At 43.8% G+C, this 23,676-nt stretch overlaps 1 protein-coding gene across 1 annotated transcript in view; it reads right to left on the bottom strand.

Moving 5' to 3' along the window:
- Positions 1-23,676, bottom strand: part of NTN4 (netrin 4) — a 166,299-nt gene that overhangs the window by 32,604 nt on the left and 110,019 nt on the right. The window contains exon 5 of the mRNA XM_068276785.1: positions 20,647-20,835. Within this exon, the coding sequence (XP_068132886.1) occupies positions 20,647-20,835 (189 nt within the window). The remainder of the gene's footprint in view (positions 1-20,646; positions 20,836-23,676) is intronic.

Raw genomic sequence — 23,676 nt, 5'->3', positions numbered from 1 at the left:
TCATCTTTGGGTTTCTCACCATACTGTCTGTCACCTCCGGGTTCCCGGGGAGCAGCCCTCCTTCCACCAGCTAGGTGAGGGACTCGCCTCTGCAGGGTAGCCTCCTTTGCTGGAGACCAGGCTAGGAAATCCTCCGCAGCAATGAAGCGCTCAATCATCTCGACCAGGTCGTTGGCTGACGTTGGATCGGCATGGCTCACCCACTTACGCAGTTTAGGAGGCAGAGATCTGAGGAACTGATCCATAGTGACCCTCTCCACGATCTGGGCAGGTGTAAGGGTCTCGGGCTGTAACCACTTTTTCACCAGATAAACCAGGTCATGCATCTGTGATCGTGGTGACACTTCAGGGCGGTAAGTCCACTTATGCACACGCTGGGCCCGTACAGCGGGAGTGACGCCCAGTCGGCGAAGTATCTCTGCTTTTAGTTTCTCATAACTTTTAGCATCCTCTGGGGCCAAGTCAAAGTATGCTTTCTGAGAGTCCCCACTTAGGAAAGGCGCCATCAGTCCGGCCCACTCAGCTGTAGGCCAGGCCTCCCTCTCTGCAGTCCGTTCAAAGGTATGGAGGAAGGCCTCCACATCATCGTGTGGTGTCATCTTTTGAAGAAAGTGGCTGGCTCGAATGGATCCCGTGTTACTGCGAGAATCCGGGTTCCCCTCCCTAGTGCGTTGTGCCAACTGCTGCACCACCTCTGTAAGGGTTTTACGATCCTCTTCCACAGCTGTGGCCACGTCAGATAGTTGTGCGGCCAACAGTCGGTTAGCCTCTTGCTGGGCTTCATTAGCCTGTTGCTGTGCTGCGACCGACTGCAATTGTAGCGGTCTCCCCTAGCAACGGGGATGGGAAAGTTCATAGACGAGACAGCAGGCTTCCAATTTTGTAAAAGTCAGGCTCCTGCCTGGTTTATTTTTGAAAATAAACAGTTGCCAGAAAATACAAACAGCAAAACAAAACCTTGCTCGGCTGAGCAACTACCTGTCTCACTTTTAGTCCCTAACTGACTACACATAAACAGGGTTTCAATAAGACAGTCCAGCAAATGGCAACTTACATTTAGACATGCAAAGATTAGTTTTTCCTCCATGCGTGAGAGCTCTGTTCCCTCCAGAGTATAGGAACCCAGTGAGCTACTTCCTGGTCAGCCTGGCTGACTTTTATACAGCACCTGTGCTCCACCCTGCACAGGTGTAAAACCCAGGCTGGGCCAGATGGCCAGGGAACCCACCCACTCTCCCCTGGCCAACTCCAGGACCCTAAACCGGCTCTTGAAAGAGCCTATTTTACTCATGCAGTTTTTTTTTTTTTTTTTCCTGGAGCTTTATCTAACCCAATACCTCAAACGAGGTGACACATATATTCCATCCACAACCTTCTCTTGCAAGGCAACTGACACCCTATCACACTGGTTACACAATAACAATCTTCCAAGACCTCAGATTTCAACATGTTTCTTTAGTGATGTTTGATATCTGCCAACTGCCTCTTTTTACTTCTGACACCCATCCAGCCAAAGCAAAGTTACTGCCATAAAAGAACTGCATATTGCTCAAGAGAGATCTGTGCTCAATGAAACATGAGTTTTAATTACACAAATTCTTAAGTAGTTCCTACAGTGATTTGCTTGTCACGTGCCTCTTAATGACATCTGAAGACGTCAGTATAAACTTTATGGGTCTATGGAAACTTACAAATCAGTTAAAATGAGTTGTTGATTTTGATATTTTTGGCTACCTGGGATTATTTTTGGCACTGGGAAATTGGCTATTATATATCCCAAACACAACGCTGAAAACCAAATTACCCAATGCTGTAGATTTTGGCTGGAGATGGGTTAGACTGTGATGAAGGTGAGTATCTGTTTAGGAGGGCTGGGGACAGAGTAGGGGAAGTTAGTTTTATGGATTAGGGTTAGCAAGTTAGGATTAAAGGGTTAGAAAAGGGTTAAAGTAAGTGGGGGAATTTAAGGTTAGATTTCCGGAAGCAATTAATCCTAAGGGAAGAGGTTAGAGTGAGACATCAGGAAGCGGGCAAAAACGACAAAACTGCTACAGGAAATAGTGTCATTAAGCTGAAACCCTGCATCAGTGCCAAAATAAACTGCAGATTTCACGCGCAGGTGAATAAATAGCCCTAAGCTTCTTGTAATAATTCATTTATATACATATATATATTAAGATATTTATGTATGATGACACTCAACGATAGTATACACATACAAAAAGTCTGAAAATATGTAAACATAATGCAGAGAGCTATGACTACCGTAACTGAAAGTAATGTACAGAGGGACATACTAACCCTACCCCAGAAAAGACAAAAATAACATTAAAACATCTTTAAAATAAATTACCTTCTACCGTTTTTTTTGTTCAGCGATGTTTTAAAATTGCCATCTAGGATGCCAAATGAGCTTTAATTACCGATAAAGACACTTTGTAAGCAGGTTAATATCAGTAACATTCGATCAAAAGAACCCCACAACTGCAATGGAACGAGGCTGATGCAAGGATCCTGTAACAACAGTAATCCAATAAATCGAAAAAGGGATCCACATACAGACTTTGCAGGAACAACGTAGCTTTATTGTTCTAATGCACACATACATGACATCTGATCGTCCAAGCCGACGATGGTTTCGGGGCCTATCCGGTCCCTTTTTTTACGGCATAAGCAGGCAGACATATGCCTTAATAAAGGGGACCAGATAGGCCCCGAAACGATTGTCGGCTTGGACAATCAGATGTGGTGTATGTGTGCATTGAAACAATAAAACTACATTGTTCTTGAAAAGTTTGTGTGCGGATCCCTTTTTCGATTTATTATCAGTAACGTGACTCCAAATTTCATATAATCTGGCAATCCCCTGACTATTTGTAGGGATACCATTAAACTGTAGTGTAAAAAGACTCCAATCTCAGGGCAGAATTTCTCTAGGACAACTAGTTTACATTATGCCTATACTACTGAAACAAAAAAAAAAGAATATTTGGAAATATCTGAGGAATGGGACTTCACACAGACAAAGAAATGGTGTGTAGATAATTGCACCTCAGAGGACAACATAAAAACCTTATACAGTTCAGTTGCACCGTAACACAAAATACGCAATTCACTAACCTATCAATGAATTGTTAGTATTGGTGAATTGAAGTTTTGTCAACCCTAATCTAACTCTACTTTTTCCTAGCCATAACTAACAATTTTTAGCTTAGTTCTAACCTGTTCATTTCAGTCCCAGAAATCATACCTTCCTGATGGGAATTGCATTGTGCCTTACTGTAAGGGCCTATTTCCACTAGGGCCAAATCTACAGGGAAATACTGCCTATCCCTCTAATGCTGTGCTGTCCGAATCAGTTCAGGTGTCCTTTACGCTTTGTACATACAATAGATGTCAAATGGTAAAAACTATTTTCCGTGGCTGTTTGTTGTGAAAATGTAGCATCATTACAGCTGCTCCATTGTGTTATGTAGTGATATGTTTGTACAGCGTGTGTGTGTGTGCGTGTGCGTGAGTGTGTGCGTGTGTGTGTAGAAATCAATGCATGATTATCTCCGGGGGCAACTATTGAGTGTGTAAGAAGCTTTACACAGCCAGTTCTAGCAAGCAGATGGAACTACGTATACATCCAAGAGAGCTGTCACCAACTCAATGATGTGATATTTGAGCAACAGAGTTATTTTTTTAAGCATGGTGAGCAGTGCCAGGGGCACTACTATTGTATCCTTCATTTTACAACCAACTCATCTCCTACTTATCTTGCAGCACCTGGCTGACAACAAGTCACAACTCCAACTACTGACAGGCCCAACGCCTTTCCAGACAAATGTTTTAGTACTTCTCTTATCCTTCGCAACACATTTTACCTTTGGCAGCTGAGCATATGAACCATTCATTGTCACATAATGGGCTAATCATCACGTCTCCCTCTATGTAGAAGTGTGAAATTAAAGTGTTGCATGCAGAGTGCGACTGTACATATTTGTATTAGTCAGGCTTGTTTAGTCTGACAAAAAGTCGTCAAATCATGATTTTTTTCCCCCTTACTTTTAACGGTTGATTAAGAAAACACAAAGAAAATATCTGGCATTCCTGTCAGCTAAAAGATTAATTTATTGCTATAACATGAATTAACTAGATAAAATGCTATCCCATTTTAGTTATCAAAGGTGTTTGGAATTGATCATTCAAATAACCATGGAATCTTTTCTTTTTGCTTTGCCAGAAAAGTCTTCTTAAGACATCCTTCTTTCGCATGGCAAACTTTGTGAATTCTATGTTTGCACAGAGATTGGGAGATTTTAAGGTGGACCTGTAGTGGGTCCATGCATGTGCTTACACTAATATACAACACAAACATATTAACCAGTTCACCCCCAAGGGTTTTTATCGGACCAGAGCAATTGTCAGTGCTCCTCCCTTTTATTCCCTAATAACTTTATTACTACTTATCACAAGAAAATGATCTATATCTCGTTTTTTTCGCCACCAATTAGGCTTTCTGTGGATAGTACATTTTGCTAAGAATTTTTTATTCTAAATGCGTTCTAATGAGAAACACTGAAAAAAATTAAAAAAATCATTATTTCTCAGTTTTCAGCCATTATAGTTTTAAAATTAAACATTCTCCTGTGGATAAAACAAACACGTTTTATTTGCCTAGTTGTCCCGATTATTAAACCGTTTAAAGTATGTCCCTTTTACAATGTATGGCGACAGTATATTATTTTGAAATATAAGTGTTATTTTTCTGTTCTGTTTTTTTTTGTTCTGGCCATAATTACAAGCCCCTATGTAATAAATTAAAATTAATTTCCCCCCATAAAATATAGATTAAAAAAGCTGAGTCCCTAAGGCAACTATTTTTTTTTTTTAAGCTGTTTTTTTTTGTACATATGGTTTTTTTTTGAGGGGGGGGTTGGAAGTGTAATTTTATTGATGATGTGTATGTACTTGAAAATGTATGTATTTTGTAGGTGGAATATACTTTTTGGCCACAAGATGGCGCTAGGGAACACTCGTAATAGGAAGTGTTCACTTTTTTTTTTCATTCACTCCAGGCACTGCAATTGGGTAGAGGACCGTTTGGTCTTCTTCCCCAATCACCCAGCACGGGATCCCGATGGAAACAGCAGCGGTAGCAGCGCGCACACGGCGGTAGCAGCGGCGGGAACGCGCGACGTATTAAAACGTCATGTTGCTGTTAATAGCGGTAAGCATGACGTTTTAATACGTTAAGATGTCAGTAAATGGTTAATATTTGTAAAGCTCTTTTATCCCATAGGATTCAAAGCGCATTAAAGCACATGTTAATGTGATGATTTGCTCAGCTGCCTGTGCAGGCAGGCAGCTTTTTGACCATTGTGTAGGTTTGCATGCTGCAGGACTCTGGAAAGAAGAGCTTCTGTCAGTTTTGCAGCTTGTGCTTGCTGAGGAATTTGCATACGTTGTCATGCAAATTGCCTGGCCACATTCATTGGAGGCGTGTACTATAAGTACTATGTGTGTCCCATAATGCTTTGCTGTTCATAAGGAGTCTTCCTGTGAAACACTCTGGAGAGTGTCAGCCATGCTCTTTGTTTAAAGATCAGCTTAGAGTAATTCCTGGAAACTGTGCCAGGCAGATTCCCTAATGCAGTTAGGATTGTTTATCTGTTTGTTTGTTCTGTTGCTGTTGTCCTGTCCCAGCGGTGGTCGACAGGAAATGGTTCTGATCTCTGTTCTTGGAGTATAGCTGGTGCAGCGGTTGCTACCAGCTATCTCTTCTGTTCTGTCTCCTGGGATCACGCTAGCCACTTTTCGCTAGCGCTGTGGATCCTTCTGTTCTGTCTCCTGGGATCGCGCTAGCCACTTTTTGCTAGTGCTGTGGATCCTTCTGTTCTGTCTCCTGGGATCGCGCTAGCCACTTTTCGCTAGTGCTGTGGATCCTTCTGTTCTGCTACTCTGTACCTGGATCGCGCTAGCCACTTTTCGCTAGTGCTGTGGATCCTATCTCTCGTTTGTCCCTGTTTTCGTGTGTCTGTCTTGTCTGCTATGACCGCTTGCTGGAGGCTCGGTGAGGTAACTGTTAAGCAAGCGTTCGCGTCCTCTGTTTCATGTTTGTCTGTCGATGGTTAGTTAGGCGTGCTTGTCTCTATTGTGCTTATCACGTGGAGACCGCGCATAACCGCGTGCACTGTTGCGAATGAGTGCGGTGTTCGCGGTTAGCTAGCGTTTGTTGTTTTCCGCATCTTCTCATTGTGTTATTTGCTGTGCCTTTGCTACCCTCGTATTCTGTTCTGATCTGCCTTGTGTCACGTCTGGCGATCGCGTTCCTATTTCATATCTACTGTTGTGTGTGCGCAGTCGTGGGGTGGCGACTGGATTGGCGCACACACATACAACCTGTCCCTTTGCTCGTTCTCATTCGCAATCGCCTCTCTTGATATTGCGTTCTGCGCTTCGTACAATTCCTGTCTGGCATTTGTGGAGTTACAGAGGATTGGTTCCTCTGCACCCCCCAGCGCCATCTGCCGACAGGAATTTCCCTCTACAGGTGCGTAGCACCTTTTGCTGGGTGCCTGCAATTACACGCTTGTGGAGGATTTCCGCCGTGTCAGCGCACGCGTTGTGCGCTGATCACGGAGAAAGTTCCACAATCGTTACAGTATGACCAGCCCAACCCAAAACCCCAGTGTAGATGGAAATTCCGATTTGTACGATTTTGTCGAGTTTGGGTCCTGTGTCTTTAAGAGCTTTAAAAGGCAAAATTCAGAGACCAAGGCGGAATTTCTTTCTGAATGTGTGAGGTTTTGCTTGAATCCCACCTTTCAGATTTCTGATCCGTCCACATCGGCTCTTCTGTTTGCCTATGTGCTCTTAAAAAACGATTTGTTCACCTGGGCATATGATGTGCTAAAAAACAATTCTTGGAATGATAATCTGTATCAGTTGTTTGCAGTGATATTCTCTCACTGGTTTAAACTGCCTGGCTTACCACCTGCTCTGATTGAATGTGTAGCTGCTGATAAGTCAGCTGATCTTTCCCTTCCATGCAAAACTTTTCAGTATGACAATCAGTTCAATGTGTCTGTTGCCACTTCAGGTTTTAAACAGCAGACATGCAAAGTTGCAAAAAAGGGAAAAACTAAAAAGCGCAAGCATCTGAATAAAACACTCCCTAATGATGTGTATAATGATGTTGCTCAATCTCCAGGTTTTTTGTCCCAATCCAAAGCTTAAGTGGATCCTGCTATAGGTAGGATCGCACACTATATTAAAGCAGTTAAAAAATCTGTTCTTGTTCCTGAACTCCACCCATATGGAGATTATCTGGATACTGGCCTGTTTGAACCCCCATTTGCTTCCTGGGATGTTGGGGCCTTGCTGGAGGAATTCGATTTTGATTGGAAAGCCTTTTGCGATTTTTACATCGCAAAAAGCGAAGATGTCTTGAATGCTTGTCTCGATTCTATGTACCTTCTGATTGATTCCGATGAATGTGACAAGGATGATGTGGATCTGGTGATCTATGTATAGCAAACGATTTTGGATGAGTTGCACACACACCAACCAATTGATTCCAATAAAGAGACATCGTTGTCGGATGATTGTTCCTGTCTTTCTGGGGTAAAGCATGAGAGTCTTGACTTTGTGCAATCTGAAATGAATGAGTATGCTGCTGTGGTTGATTCCTGTGCGAATCCTGAAGGATTCTCTCCTGACAGTGTGCAGTTTGAATCTGTGCGATCTGATGCCTGTTTCTCGGATGTTCCTGCAGATTGTGATCGGCATGAGTCTGCCGGTTTCCTCAAGGATGTGTGGCATCCTTTGTCATTTAGAAACAGATCTTTGAGATCTTCCATCTGTGACCCTGCTATGGGGAAAGTTTCTCGACTGTGCAGCGTCAAAAGTAAAATTAATGTGCCTAATAAAGTTTATCCTGTTGATGTCGCTATTTCTTCTGCAAATGAGTCTCTGCCTCACCCTGTTCTCACCTGTAAGGGCCCGTTGCCTGGGGACAGTTGCTCCAGCGTTTCGGTCCTAGATGCCTTGCAGTCTGCTCCGCAGATCGCGGAGGTTTGCGCTATGGAAGCGTCAGTTTCACAACCCAAAGTGATTTTTTTGCAGGTTTTGCGTCCTGGCTCCTCGGATTCGACATTGTTGGCCGAATCTAAGAGTGAGACAGCGCTTCGGTTTTGCGAATCTGACTCTGAAACATTGTTGCTGGGTCCAGAGAGAGTTTCTCTGAGCCTGCCCTGTACCATGAATAACAAAATGATGTCCAATCACACTGACATTTGGGAGTCCCTTTCTTGCTTTGAAGAAAGTTCTGACTCTCCACCCTGTACTCTGGATGAGTCAATATTGCCTTGTACAATATCTCCTGCCCTGCCCCTAGAGGCTCGTCTAGGTATTGCTGCTATTTTTACCTGTCTTTCTGCAGTTTTGGAGTTGCAAGCTAGTTTGACTGCTACGCAGAATTCTGGGTGCAGCGAGATTAAAGTTAGGGAGTCAGTGTGTGGTCCAGTGAATATTCCTGTACGTTCCACTCATGATGATGAAATTCAGTCTCAGTTTATGGTGGAACCTTCCCTGGGACATCTGCCCTGTTCTCAAAATAAAGTTCCAGTTTTGCCCTGTAACATGGATAGTACAGAATCCTTCTTAGAAAACTTGAAAAATGATGTTCCTGAGGTCTTGTTTGATGATCTGGAGGTCTCCGAGTTCCTCCCAAAGGGTGCAGAACTTGTAGGAGATGTCTCCTGCCCCCCAAGTCCTTCTGAGGTGTTACCTTCTTCCGTAGGCATTGCTGCCTTGCTGGCTACCTTTTCAGCTTTGATGGAGCTTCACTCATATGTAGTCAATGATGATATTATTGTCACAGAAATTTCTGAATTTGTATCCGAATCTTCTTTTGAAAGTCCAGTGCCTGTGACCTCCACTCATGATGATTCTGTCCGGTACTGGTTTTGGTCTTGTCGTGCCGGACTCTGAGGTTGGCAGTTCCCCGACATGTCCTGAGGTTTCTCCTGTGCTGGTGTACCCCAGTGTGCTCTGTGACCCAGAAAGCCCAAGTGTGCCTCGGTTACCAGCGTACTCAGATGCTTCCTCGGTGGAGACATGCTCTGATATGGCCTGCCTGCTTGCATGCCCAGAAGTGGTCCCTGAAAGTCTTGATCTTGATGGGTGTCCTCGTAATTCTGAATCCGGAATTGTCATTGGTTCCATGGGGGTTCTTGGTAATTCTCCATGTGAGCCTGGTGATTGTTCTGCCCTCTTGGGATCTCTGTGGAACTTCAAAAGGTTCTGGGAGATTCCGGGAGAAATTTTGCTTGGTACCCTGGATAAGATCAACGGTGGCTTTTGTGTTGTAAGGGACACTTCGAACAGGTATTGTGGCAAGCTTGGTATTTTCGGACGCTCCTTGGAAGGTGGTGGGTATTGTCTGGAGGGTGTCGATGGCTTCTTCTCTGTGGTATCCACAGTCCTGATGGGTGTTACGCTGAGACTTGTAGTGCTGATGGGCATGTTTCGGTGGCTTCTGTTTCCGATGAGGTCGGTTTCGGGTGGACTGACTCTGGAATTGGACCTTGTCGGGCTGTCCCGACCTTCATGAGTCTTCGGTTGGAGTCTTTTGCTAATAGCAGTTTTGAGGGTCGTCTGGAATTTGACCCTGGAGGGGGGGGGGGGGGTACTGTGATGGTTTGCTCAGCTGCCTGTGCAGGCAGGCAGCTTTTTGACCATTGTGTAGGTTTGCATGCTGCAGGACTCTGGAAAGAAGAGCTTTTGTCAGTTTTGCAGCTTGTGCTTGCTGAGGAATTTGCATACGTTGTCATGCAAATTGCCTGGCCACATTCATTGGAGGCGTGTACTATAAGTACTATGTGTGTCCCACAATGCTTTGCTGTTCATAAGGAGTCTTCCTGTGAAACACTCTGGAGAGTGTCAGCCATGCTCTTTGTTTAAAGATCAGCTTAGAGTAATTCCTGGAAACTGTGCTAGGCAGATTCCCTAATGCAGTTAGGATTGTTTATCTGTTTGTTTGTTCTGTTGCTGTTGTCCTGTCCCAGCGGTGGTCGACAGGAAATGGTTCTGATCTCTGTTCTTGGAGTATAGCTGGTGCAGCGGTTGCTACCAGCTATCTCTTCTGTTCTGTCTCCTGGGATCGCGCTAGCCACTTTTCGCTAGCGCTGTGGATCCTTCTGTTCTGTCTCCTGGGATCGCGCTAGCCACTTTTCGCTAGTGCTGTGGATCCTTCTGTTCTGCTACTCTGTACCTGGATCGCGCTAGCCACTTTTCGCTAGTGCTGTGGATCCTATCTCTCGCTTGTCCCTGTTTTCGTGTGTCTGTCTTGTCTGCTACAACCGCTTGCTGGAGGCTCGGTGAGGTAACCGTTAAGCAAGCGTTCGCGTCCTCTGTTTCATGTTTGTCTGTCGATGGTTAGTTAGGCGTGCTTGTCTCTATTGTGCTTATCACGCATAACCGCGTGCACTGTTGCGAATGAGTGCGGTGTTCACGGTTAGCTAGCGTTTGTTGTTTTCCGCATCTTCTCATTGTGTTATTTGCTGTGCCTTTGCTACCCTCGTATTCTGTTCTGATCTGCCTTGTGTCACGTCTGGCGATCGCACCTCTCGCGATCGCGTTCCTATTTCATATCTGCTGTTGTGTGTGCGCGGTCGCGGGGTGGCGACTGGATTGGCGCACACACATACAACCTGTCCCTTTGCTCGTTCTCATTCGCAATCGCCTCTCTTGCTATTGCGTTCTGCGCTTCGTACAATTCCTGTCTGGCATTTGTGGAGTTACAGAGGATTGGTTCCTCTGCACTCCCCAGCGCCATCTGCCGACAGGAATTTCCCTCTACAGGTGCGTAGCACCTTTTGCTGGGTGCCTGCAATTACACGCTTGTGGAGGATTTCCGCCGTGTCAGCGCACGCGAGGAAATAGGTGTTCATAAATGTCAGACTTTAATGCTTACAGAGATGGAGATGTCCTGATTGTGTGTAGCAAGTAATTACAAAGTGTAGGGGCAGCATGACAGAAGGCTTTGGCTCCAATGGCTTTGAAATGGACTCTGGAGGTGACTAAGTTATTATTTCCTTTTGATCTAAGATTGTGGGGGGGATATAATTGTAACAAATTCATCAGGTATCCAGGATATCCAATTTATCTCGACACCCTAGAAATCATAGTGGTCTCCCAAAGTGAAGGTCTGGAACAAAAATAATTCTGTCACCAATATATGGTTAATTCATGTTATGGTGTAAAGGAGAAATTGCTTTTTACTCCTGCCAAAAAGTTTTTTCTATTTTGTTTATTTTTTTTTTACACAAAATAATGCCACAAGATTTTACATACCTATTTGAAGCAGCAGACATGTTGGTATAATTCGGTACCCACAGCATAAAAAACAGCTGATAGAGCTCAAAGCTTCAGCTGTAAAATGTATACTGCCAGCCACTCAGCCAGAATGTGTTTTAGATGGATGAAAAGATTGAGTCAGACAATCTTTGTTTATCAGATAACTTTCTTTGATGGCCTTTAATGATGCAATTCTGGCAAAAGCGAAGATGAATGAAGCGGCAGCCACACTTTCAGCAGCTAATAAAAAGAGTGTCTGATAACAAGATCAAATCACCAGCCACTAATGCTGAGAACCTGGCTGGAGGCCGCTGGCTGTGTTGGTCTGAGAAGCACATATTTCACAGGAATCCACCGAGGCTACCTGTCTGTGAAAATCGGGGAACTATTTGATTGCTTAAACACATGCAATCACATTCCTTTCCCCCTCGACAGGGAGTCCTGAAAGGTGAATCATCCCAGTTGCTTGTGGGGCTAAAACCATCTAACACAACATAACGCTCACAGCACATATTCCACCATGTGGGGAGCCTGAGCGACAAACCAATACTCAGAATAACAAGCTTTGTTAAAGATCTGAAGTCTGTAGCAATAAATCTCAGGCAACCACTTCATTCTTAAATAATACCTTCTAAAAAGTGTAGGGAATTCAAGAACTTGTAATGCTTGCTCAACACACAAATCTTGTACAGGAACGTATTGAGAAAAATTAGACATGTACAGGGGCGTAGCTAGAAATGACTGGGCCCCATAGCAAATTTTTTGTATGGGCCCCCCACCCCCCGCGCCGCCATCCCCACCGCCATTTCACCAGAAAATAATCGTAAAGTGGGCAGCATTTCACCATAAAATAATCGTAGAGAGGGCAGCCTTTCACCATAAATTAATTGTAAAGAGAGCAGCATTACACCATAAATTAATCCAGGGCTGTGGAGTCGGTACAAAAATCTTCCGACTCCAACTCCGACTCCTCAGTTTATGAAACCACGACTCCAACTCCGAGTACCCAAAATGGCTCCGACTCCTTAGTCTAATACTTAACAGGGCTGTGGATTTTGTACAGAAATCATCCGACTCCGAAGTTTATGAAATCAACGACTCCGACTCCGGGTGCCCAAAATTCCCCCGACTCCGACTCCTTGACTGCGACTCTACAGTACTGAATTAATCATAAAGAGAGCATCATTCCACCATAAATTAATCGTAAAGAGAGCAGCATTTCACCATAAATGAATCATAAAGATAGCAGCATTTCACCATAAAATATTTGTGAAGAGAGCAGCATTTCACCAGAAATTAATCGTAAAGTGGGCAGTATTTCACCATAAAATAATCGTAAAGAGAGCAGCATTTCACCAGAAAATAAGCATTATGCGGGCATCATTTCACCAGAAATCGTAAAGTGGGCAGCATTTCACCAGAAAATAATCGTTATGCAGGGAGCATTCACCAGAAAATATTTGCTATGTGGGTAGCATCCACCAGACAATATTTGCTATGTGGGGAGCATCCACCAGACAATAATCGCTATGTGGGGGGAGCATTCACCAGACAATAATCGCTTACTATGGGGGGGCATTCACCAGACAATAATCGCGATGTGGGGGGAGCATTCACCAGACAATCGCTCGCTATGGGGGGGGGGGGGGCATTCACCAGACAATAATCGCTATGGGGGGGCCATTCACCAGACAATAATCGCTATGGGGGGGACCATTCGCCAGACAATAATCGCTATTTGGGGGGAGCATTCACCAGACAATAATCGCTATTTGGGGGGAGCATTCACCAGACAATAATCGCTATGGAGGGCAATTCACCAGACAATAATCGCTATGGGGGGGACCATTCGGCAGACAATAATCGCTATGTGGGGGGAGCATTCACCAGACAATCACTATGTGGGGGCAGCAGCCAGCACCTCTCTGTCTCCCCCATCCCCCCCCCCATAGCAGCCAGCACCTCTCTGTCTCCCACAGCAGCCAGCACCTCTCTGTCTCCCCCATCCCCCCCACCACACACAGCAGCCAGCACCTCTCCCTCCCCCATCCCCCCACAGCAGCCAGCACTTCTCTCCCCCTTCCCCCCTCCCACACACAGCACCTCTCTCTCCCCCATCCCCCCCACAGCAGCCAGCACTTCTCTCCCCCACCCCCCCCCACACACACACACAGCAGCCAGCACCCCTCTCTCTCCCCCATCCACCCCACAGCAGCCAGCACTTCTCTCCCCCATCCCCACACACACACACAGCACCTCTCTCTCCCCCATCCCCCCCCACAGCAGCCAGCACGTTTCCCCCCCCCCCACACACACACACAGCACCTCTCTCTCCCCCATCCACCCCACAGCAGCCAGCACTTCTCTCCCCCATTCCCCCCCCCCACACACGCACACAGCACCTCTCTCTCCCCCCCCCCCCCCCAGCAGCCAGCACTTCTCTGTTTCCCCCATCCCCCCACACACAGCAGACAGCAAGTCCCCCGGCCAGGCCGTTCCCCAGCACCCACCCACCTCCGACCGTGCTCCACAGCAGCCAGCAGCACCAGCCAGCCAGGCACATGTATTAATTTACTTGCGGGCAGCTTGCGTGGGACGGTCACGGTGGGGTGGGGCCGGGACGGGTCGCTCCGCTCTCCTCCGCTCTGGCCTCCTCCAGTCCAACAGGCACAGCACCCTGAGCAGTCCGCTCCCTCCCTCGCACGCGCATAGGACGTCACTCCTCCTTCTCCCTGGCTGGCCGGCCCGGAAGCCGGAACTATAGAGTAACTGTCGGGCCGGCCGCCAGGAGTATCATTGCGCCCAAGTAGTCCCCCTCCTCACAGCCACCTTATCAGAGGAGGAGGGCCAGGGAGGGGGGGGCCCGCAGCTCTAAAAGTATGGGGGGTGGGGTGGGGGCCCCGGACAGGACCGACATTAAAAAAAAAAAAAAAACGAAAAAAAACCAAAACTGCTGTACGGGCAGGCGGGCCCCCTGTGGCGTAGGGCCCCGTAGCAACGCTATGGTTGCTATACTTATTGCTACGCCACTGGACATGTATATAGGGAGATTTGAATGGGTTGGTTTGACAAGAGAAGCAGCCCGGTCTTTGGTAAACTACATCAGAGTAACCAAGCAGCTCGGGGTGAGCCAAACCACTAGGAAAGTATAGGGGTGCCAAAAGAAACTGAAAAGCCCTCCTACTAAAAAAAATCAATGCTTGATGTGATTTGTCTTCTTAAAACAGAAGGAAACGTGCAATAATTCATTTTTAAGTGAACATTTAAGGTTACCCACAATGCACCACTGCTGAATATGCAAATGATCTCTTTATGCCCCTGTAGCCAGGCTAGCATCCACAACCGCTGGTGTATAGCAAGCCCATAGCTTTAAATTTTACACAGCCACATGAACCTCACATGTAGACAGCCTGTTTCAGACTCTTGGTCCTCATTAGTACATGGCAGGGATTGATATGGCTGTATGGGATAGGCCTAGGACCAGTACAACAGAGTAATCAAGCAGCTCAGGGTGACCCAAATCACCAGGAAAGTATAGGGGGCCAAAAGAGACCGAAAAAGACCTCCTACTAAAAAAGAACTACATGTCACTGTGGAAGTAATATAAATTCTAGAAGACACTCTAATAAGAGAAGGTCAATCAGACGGTAAATGGTTCCAGTTTGCATGCAAATTTACTAACAATTGTATACAGGTTGGAAGTGGGCCAACCAAAATCAGCAGGAAAAGCATTTGATTGGCCCAATTCCAAGCTGCATAGAATTTGCCTAATGCTAGGTACACACAATACAATTTTCTGGTAGATTTACCTGCCAGATCGATTTTTTTCAACATGTCCGATCTGAATTTCAATCAATTTTCTTCACTTCTTCACTTTAATGTAAATTGATCAGAAAAGCGTCGGTAAAATCGATCGAAATTCAGATCGGACATGTTGGAAAAATTCAATCTGGCAGGTAAATCTTCCATAAAATTGTATCGTGTGTACCTAGCATTGTATTTACATACTAGATAGGATCATTAGGATCCCACTGACCTTTTCTATTTCTCACCAGTAAAGAGAACACTTTTTTTTAGGTGTGTGTGTGTGTGTGTGTGTGTGTGTGTGTGTGTGTGTGTGTGTGTGTGTGTGTGTGTGTGTGTGTGTGTGTGTGGTTTTGTCCGTGCTTGGGGCTGTAGTAGACAATAGACAAATGACGTAAGTTGCGGCTTCAGGAGAACTAGCTGAACTGATTGGCCTGTGTATCTGTATAGCACTCCAGAATATATTGGCTCCGTTTTAATGAACATTATAAATCACATGTTAAATAAAATACTGCATCTACCATGCAAAAACAGTTTCACTTAAGTCTTATGTCGGACGTTCATTATCAAGCACAAAATTGGAAGAAAAGTATCAAAGTCCCCAGACGAGGTAACCAGTGCCAAATTGGACCAAGAAAAAAAGAAAGCAGATCAAAGCTCAAATAATATATAATAGAATGCAATTTAGTGCTAACACTGCCAGCACTTTGTGTGATGGATCATCAGGCAAAGCTTCTCTATTGCAGGGCACGCTCATGTTTCTATGGCTAAAAATATATATATTGATGATCTCACTGAACATATTTGGCAATATACTAGAAATATATTATATACTAATACAGCCAAGAATTTCCAGACATTTAACTCTCTCTAGGATTACCTTTGTAAAATATAGTTTATGTAATTATTCCCCAAATTGTAGCATGATGCAAACTCCATGCACTTGCCACAAGTATACAACATACTCACATCAAGCTAAAAGTGAAAATATCTCTTTTCTTCATTAAAGTAAACTTGCTTTAATGCCATTTTAATTTTATCTCTTTCTGCAGGCAGCTATTAATATGCAGACTTTACCGGAGCTCATTTGTTCTTCTTTGCAGCCGTAGCAACAGGTCTCTCTGTAATCTGTTAGGAGTACAGTTGCTATGGAAGTAATACACTGCACAAGGCAAGAACCTTCGTCACTAATTGGCAACACCTGCACTAATCTATTGATTGACAGCAAGCCGACACTACCATTTACAAATTTCTGTTGGAAGCATTGTGGCTTGCTTATGATTTACACGTGTATGAAAACACAGTGATCAAGCTCTAAAAATGTTTGCTATTAATACATGCAATTTGCAGAACCAAACTAAGAACACTGAGTTTTTCACTACGAAACTGCATTCTCCAATCTGCCGGTCACTGAGCACGTTCTGAGTGCAACTTCCTGCATCTGCATGACAGCGTTTATAACACCACACATGCCAGCGTGTGCCACACAGTATGGTTACCTGGCAGCAGGAAACTGCATCATGTCTGAGTGCAGCTGGGCTCACACGTGACTCTAGGAGACGTATGCCTCCCAACTACCAAGCTCTTCCCAATGAGCGGCAGGTGCACAGGTGCAGCTCATGGGGTGAATTTGCTGCCTACAGCCGCCTGTGTGAAAGAGGCCTTACAACTGGTTCACCCTGCAACGCAGGCGCAGCCAATGCAGTAACGGTACATCCGCTCTGTATCATTCACATTGCTGCGGTTTATCAGCTGTGTTCGCGTCGCCACGTGTCCACTCATCTGCCATACTGAGTGCCGTACGGACCGCCATCCCCACTTGTCCTGTAACCGATTGGAAACCAGAAGAAGCATGGTGCTCCCTGTTGGATTGTAGAAAATCTATGTGAATCCTACCTAGCAATAGGGAGGATTTGTTGGTTTACTATGAACCATTGAGAATTTCCATGTTGCAGCAGGATTACCATTGGTCTTTTGCAAACAAATAGAGTGCCCCATGCTGATCTCTGATCTCCGATCCACTGCAGGAGACCAAATGGTGGCAGCGGAACTGAATCCACGGGACAGGTGAGTGTTTTCCATACGGTGGACAGCCTATAGGCTTCCAATGCATCTGATGATGATACGGTTGCGGAAAAATGCAGCAGGTTGCATTTGCGGTCCAGTCCGTGCGCATTGCATGTGAAAGATTGACAGTGTGAACACATGCTATTAATAACATAGGATGTATTCACTGTCCAATTTTGTTTTCCTGCATTCCAGAAAATGTTTTTTTTCCCTGTAGTGTGAATGGGGCGTTATGCTTTTTACAGGGAAGGGGAAACGTAGCGGAACTTGTTTATTAGTACACTTATCCTTTAAAGCCCCTTTCTAGAAACATAGCGAAAAATGCCATCTCATAGCTTAGTAATCAAGGTGCTCAACCGACAACCGTTACCATTTTGTGTGAAATGAGGCTTCTTCAGCTAAATACAAAAATTTTGATCTCATGATGACCAGAAGTCGTCAAGGTAATACGTTTCATATTCTGTGAAACTGGCCATTATCTTAGTTTCTGCTCTGGTACTTTGAAAGGGGTTTATATGCCATAAGCTAATCAAATAATTTATATACAGACAAAAGCAAGTGCTGTAACTGAGAGCCTACACAGATGTAAGAAAATATTTGTGCCCTAGAGGGGGGCTTCAGTTAAAGGTGACGACGTAGCAATCCGAACAATAGACTCCACTGTCAGGAAAATTTGCTGACTGCTGTAGGCCTGAGGAGAGGCAGATGATCATCAGCTGAACAGTGAGTGAAAGCACTGAAAGGGGGGGGGGGGGGGCAGACGGCACCTTTACCTCAGAAAGTGGAAGGTGGTAAGAGTGTTTTTTACTGTCAAGATGCAGATGGTGTATAGTTATGTATAAAAGACAGTTTAGCAGCACATGAGAAGGACCTGATGTTTTGTACCTGTAGAATTTAACCTGCATTTCATCAGTTGTCACTTGAAATACCCAGTTACGCTCAAGAATTTTTTTTTTTATTTACTTGAATATGAGAAAATTCCAATTGCATCAGAGCCAAACTGACATTAGATACCTGGATCAGAGAGGCAAAGGGGGGACAATGAAAAAATCGTATGCAAGTGCTATTAAATAACTTAGCCTTTCGGTATTACTTCTAGCGTAAAATCTTCACAATGCATTGAAATGGTCCAGGCTATTTTAAACTTGTGTAATCTTTCCAACATGTCTGCGTTCTGTCTCTGTTTACCTTGGCAGTGACACCTGACTTTTCGTGCAAGCAACATTTACTTCCACATTCTCCACCTGTTTGCTGAGAAGCCAGACACCTGCACAGAGTGTGAGGTAACAGACAAGAACAATTCCCGCTTGTGTGCAAGGATTAGCTCCTAGCCACAAAACACTGATACTGTTTTAGTGTGGAGCATCAGTCTCACTTCAAAACTTCATGCAGAGCTAGGACGCTATCACTGAGACACTGATAAAAGGAGAGGAATCACTTTATATATCCTCTGAGGCTATGCTATGTATACTTCATTTATATTTTCAAGAGACACGTTGCTATAGTAGGGCTATAAATATGTTGGTTGTGTGTTAATCTGGTTACTATTAGGCTACGTCCATTAATAAATAGTTTGGTAGTTTGGCATTGAGCAGATCCACTCTTTCACTTGCATTTGTGTTTGGACTGACTGTCCAGGACCGGGCACTGCCTTGGAACACAGCTTGTGTACAGCGGTATACTTCCTTGTTTACTTGCACATAATCCTCAATACAAAGTGCATATTATGGTGCATGTAAATCCAATCAAGAAGAAAATGAGTGCACACCTTATGCTTGATACACTTTAAGGCCTGGTGCACACCAGAGGAGTTTTTCTGAGCGTTTTGAGTTTTTAAATCTGCTGCTAATGTTATCCTATGTGTCTGTGCACACTGGAGCAATGCGGTTTTGTAAAAAACCCCATAGCATTACATGCAATAGCAATGCTATGTAATGCAGCAGATTTAAAAACTCAAAACGCTCAGATAAACTCCTCTGGTGTGCACCAGGCTTAGTCCATACTCAAACGCGGTGCAACATTTGGATGAAACAGATAGATAATCACTTGCAAATAGAGACGGAATCCAGGAGCAACAACGCTATATTCCATGTCAAGACTTCCAAAACTTTAATCCAAAATGTCTTAAAATGGTAACAGCATAAAGCATATACTTATCAGCACAAGCAGCAGTGATGGAGGTGCGGAGCCCTCCTGTGAACTTCCATCACTGCTGCTTGTGCTGATAAGTATATGTTTTATGCTGTTCTGATTTTTTTGGATTAGAGTTTTGGAAGTTTTTACAAGGAATATAGCGTTGTTGCTCCTGGATTCTGTCTCTATTTGCAAAAGATATTATGGTCCATTTACAGTATAGGCCATATACTATAGGGATATATGAAGGATCAGAACAATCCATAGCTGGTGAAAGACAGCACACAGGGTTCCAGAGGAAAACTCCTTTCTCAAGCCTCCCAGCTAAAATAAGTGCTTTAAATCCATTAACAGTAATAAACTGTACATGTGATCAAACTATTTTACCCAATCACTATACCGTTTTATAATATTTAAAAAAACGAATAAAAAAACGCATATTCTGAATATAAAATGTTTTTCAATTCTTTAGGGGCCATCCCAAAGTCACATCACACTATAAGATTTCTAATGTTTAATTTACATAATGTTATGCATAAACACATTTTAATTTTTGCTGTAGTTACAGCTGAAAACCACCATATACATAAAAAGGACAGTCAAGTAATCCATCTGTTTTCCACAAAGTTGAGCAGCAGACAAACATCTGATATCAATTATCATGAAGAGCCAAGAACCATGCCCAATCACGGTTCATCTATTAGATAAGCAGTGTCTGCTGCCAGCTTACTGCTCAGTCAACACCCTCCGTTCTCCATAGACATTAAGCACTTGGCTATGGTGACATTCATACCAATGTGCTATTCATTTAGCAGTTGGACCTGACAGCTTGCCGATCATAGTACTATGGGGTCTTCATAGAAGTGTTATAGTAAACCTGTCTATGTCTTCACCTTACTAAGGAAAGGTTTGCATTTCATGATTTTTCTCACTATATACAATAAACATGCTTCAGTAGCTAGAGTTCAGACACCTGTAGACAGACAATGTGCCCATCATGTCATTTTTGAAGATCACCCATCGGTTTTTGATGATTCTCCATGCAGTTTTTCCAGCGGCTGCATGTCATTCCCTCTGCTCTGCTAAAAACCAATGAATCCTGATTCTTGACTGGATCCTGGATTGCAAGTCCAGCCATATAAACAATACTTACTGAACTTTGCATTTTAATAAAATATCAATCTTGTGTATAAACTGTGGATGAACATTTATATAAGATTCTTATTTTAGATACTTTTATAAAGATGAGGTACTTTTGTAAGCAATATCAATGTAGGTAGCATGCAGTGGTGATACCTCTACAGGCCTCTGGATCAGAGAATGGTACGTTCCAGTCTCGGAAGAAGCCGGACTTGCATCTCTGGCAGTTAATGCCTTCCGTGTTATGCTGGCAGTTGTCACACACTCCTCCGCTGTGGTTCCCGGATATCAGCCACAGGTCCAGGTCAAAGTGGCAGCTGTCTGCATGCTCATTACATTTACACTCTGATAAAGACAGAAATACACAGGTGAGCAGATACAATCAGCTAATCACATCCTACATTTACTAGATGAGAACATCCGATTTCTTATTTCTAGCCTAGCTAGGGCTTATAGAGATAGGGGATCAACAAGGACCTCCTCATGACCCTGGCACACCCACAGCCAAGGTAGCATGTGTTTTTAATGACTCAACCATCTGAGTGTTTAAATGAATAAAGTTATACACTTTCAATTCCTTGTACATATAGGGCTAGTCCTTTGGGACATGTGTTTATTCATTTGATATTCCCTTGTACGATATTCGGTTGTGTTTGCATTCCTATTGGTAACAAGTTACCAGGGGCGTAGCAATAGTTGCAGAGGTAGCCACCGCATCGAGGCCTTTGGGCCAGAGGGGCCCCAAAGGGCCCTCCCTCAACTACAGTATTAGCTCTCCATTGGTCTTGTGCTCAAAATAATCACTTCTATAGATACTTTTGGGTCATGGACTGTTATTAATTTAATTGCTTGCACACTGTTAGACATTTATACATTTTAGTCATCATGTTAAATCAAATTGTAATTAGCAGTGCTGTATTTTGTATCAGTGTTTATATTTGATGTATATCATTGTCTGTATCATTATGTATCCCTTGTTTGTTTTCTTACATGGTACAGCGCCACGGAATATGTTGGCGCTTTATAAATAAATAATAATAATAATAATACTTTGAATAGTGGTAATTAATAACAAACTGTTCCCCATCCCCTTCTTGCACCTCAGACACTGTAGTTGCCATTGGAAGGTTTTGGTGCGCCGTATCAATTGCTATGTACAGAGTACTTGGGGGGCCCCATTGTAAAACTTGCAACGGGGCCCACAACTCCTTAGCTACGTCACTGCAAGTTACTGGCTAGGTTCTGAAATGGTGTCCGGTAGAGTAGATAAAAATAAGAAATTAATAAAGTGAACAAACGCATGGGAAAGTATTATGAGTGCCATTAAACCATTCTCGCTTCACCTCCGATTACGTAACATAATACACAAATATTCACACATACTAGCAACTACCACTGATAAGTTACGTCTAGCCTAAAGGGGCAATAACCTAGAACAATGGTCTGATAATGAAATGTCATATCGGCTTTTAGTTTATTTGTCTGTCCTCCTGCTCTCCCAGTTCACAGATATAAAATCTGTTCTGGTTTGGAGAGGTAACAAAGCAAACAGCATTTAACACTGAAATAATCACTGACTGTTATCACATTTCACAGACTGACGTGGAAGGTGTAATATCACATTACAAGTAAACATGGCCTTCCACATGTGTACTTGCTCAAGTGTATCTGAAGATTTATTGATAAAAATACTTTACACTTAGGGCCCGTTTCCACTAAGTACAAATTCGCACAGCACATTATCGAATTAAAAATGTAACCAATGAATGTCGATGGAATAATGTCCGCTGAATGAAAAGTCTGACATGTGGCGCAATGCAGAAAAATATTGATTGCATGCTGCAGATTTCTGAACCATGCATCCATTTCCTATGTAATGAATGGTAGATGTATATGAAAATTTGCATGAAAATTCACAAAAACGTATGCAAAATGTAACATCATAGTGGAAATGGACCTTAAAATTCAAAAAGATGAAATACAGCTGCAACAGCCCCCTGATTGTGGCTTTGCTGCACTGGCAATGAATTAGAGAAGTGCTTCCTAGATTTCAGTTGGTTGGGTAGCATTGTCACATGTGTGGCCACTTGTTTAACTATCATTCATGTGCAAAGGGCAAAGTTTGTGTAGGCTACATGTTTCTGCTGTGAGTCTAATGTTACCAATAAATCTGTCTAGTTACTTTACTCCTACACTACTATTGTCAACAGCTTTCAGAGATGTCCAGTTTGTGAATTAAACACTTAAAGGAATTGTATCGATTCACATATTTTTTTCAGTTGACACAGGAATTGTTTGGGAAGTGCTGCTAAGTACTGGTGTATACATTTTAGTAGCAACCTCTTTGTATACTGTTATCAAAATACTTTCAAACTTTACTGACGCCAAAACTGACTGCAGACTGAGCCATGAGGAGAGGGGAAATTCCCCTCACACTTGATCAGTTAACTCTATGTGTAACTCTGTGTGTGACAGAGAGAAAGCTCCCAACAGCTGCAGCTTCTGTGTCCTGTGTTTCTGACTGAAGTGTCTGAAGAGAGCAGAGGAAATGTAACTAATTGTCACAGCTTTTCATACTGTTTTTACTTTCAGAGTCTGATATGTTTGATATTTGCTTTCTGTAGTCTGATATGCAACTCTGGCTGTGCATTGAAGCAGACACCCCTTCTGCAATTGATTTGTCCCAATATAGCTAAATCCTACCCTCAATAATTTACAGCTTTTGCCTCTGATATTTAACATGAAAAGTAGGAAAATGTTGACACAGCTACTTAGACATTATTTGTACATTGTCATTTTAGAACACTTGGGTATTGATAGTATTCCTTTAATTGTCCAACATAACCGCCAGTTGACCAAAGAGGGCACAATTAGTTTTCTGTTTGAAGCACCCCGTCATGCCAGATGGTTCTTGTCCAAGGTAGCCAATAGAGGCCGCCTCTCCTTAGAATACAGCATATGTACTGAGCCCCCCTATGTGTGGGAGAGCGATTTGCCTGGCAGATCATCTAGGCTGAGCAGGCGGAAGGCATTATTCTGCTGCTCATTCTGCCCGCTCAATGCCCCTCCATCTTGCTCTGCACTGTCAGCTCTCCTCCCCCTTCCTTACCAACAGAATGTCTGTACAGCACTGGGGACCAAACTGTCACCCAAAGGTTAAAGTCACGATCCCCCTGGGCAACAGAA

The sequence above is a fragment of the Hyperolius riggenbachi genome, chromosome 3 (genome assembly GCF_040937935.1).
Source record: "Hyperolius riggenbachi isolate aHypRig1 chromosome 3, aHypRig1.pri, whole genome shotgun sequence".
Lineage (NCBI taxonomy): Eukaryota > Metazoa > Chordata > Amphibia > Anura > Hyperoliidae > Hyperolius > Hyperolius riggenbachi.
Note: the sequence above shows the minus strand (reverse complement) of the source record. Positions and strands in the feature narration are given on the sequence as shown.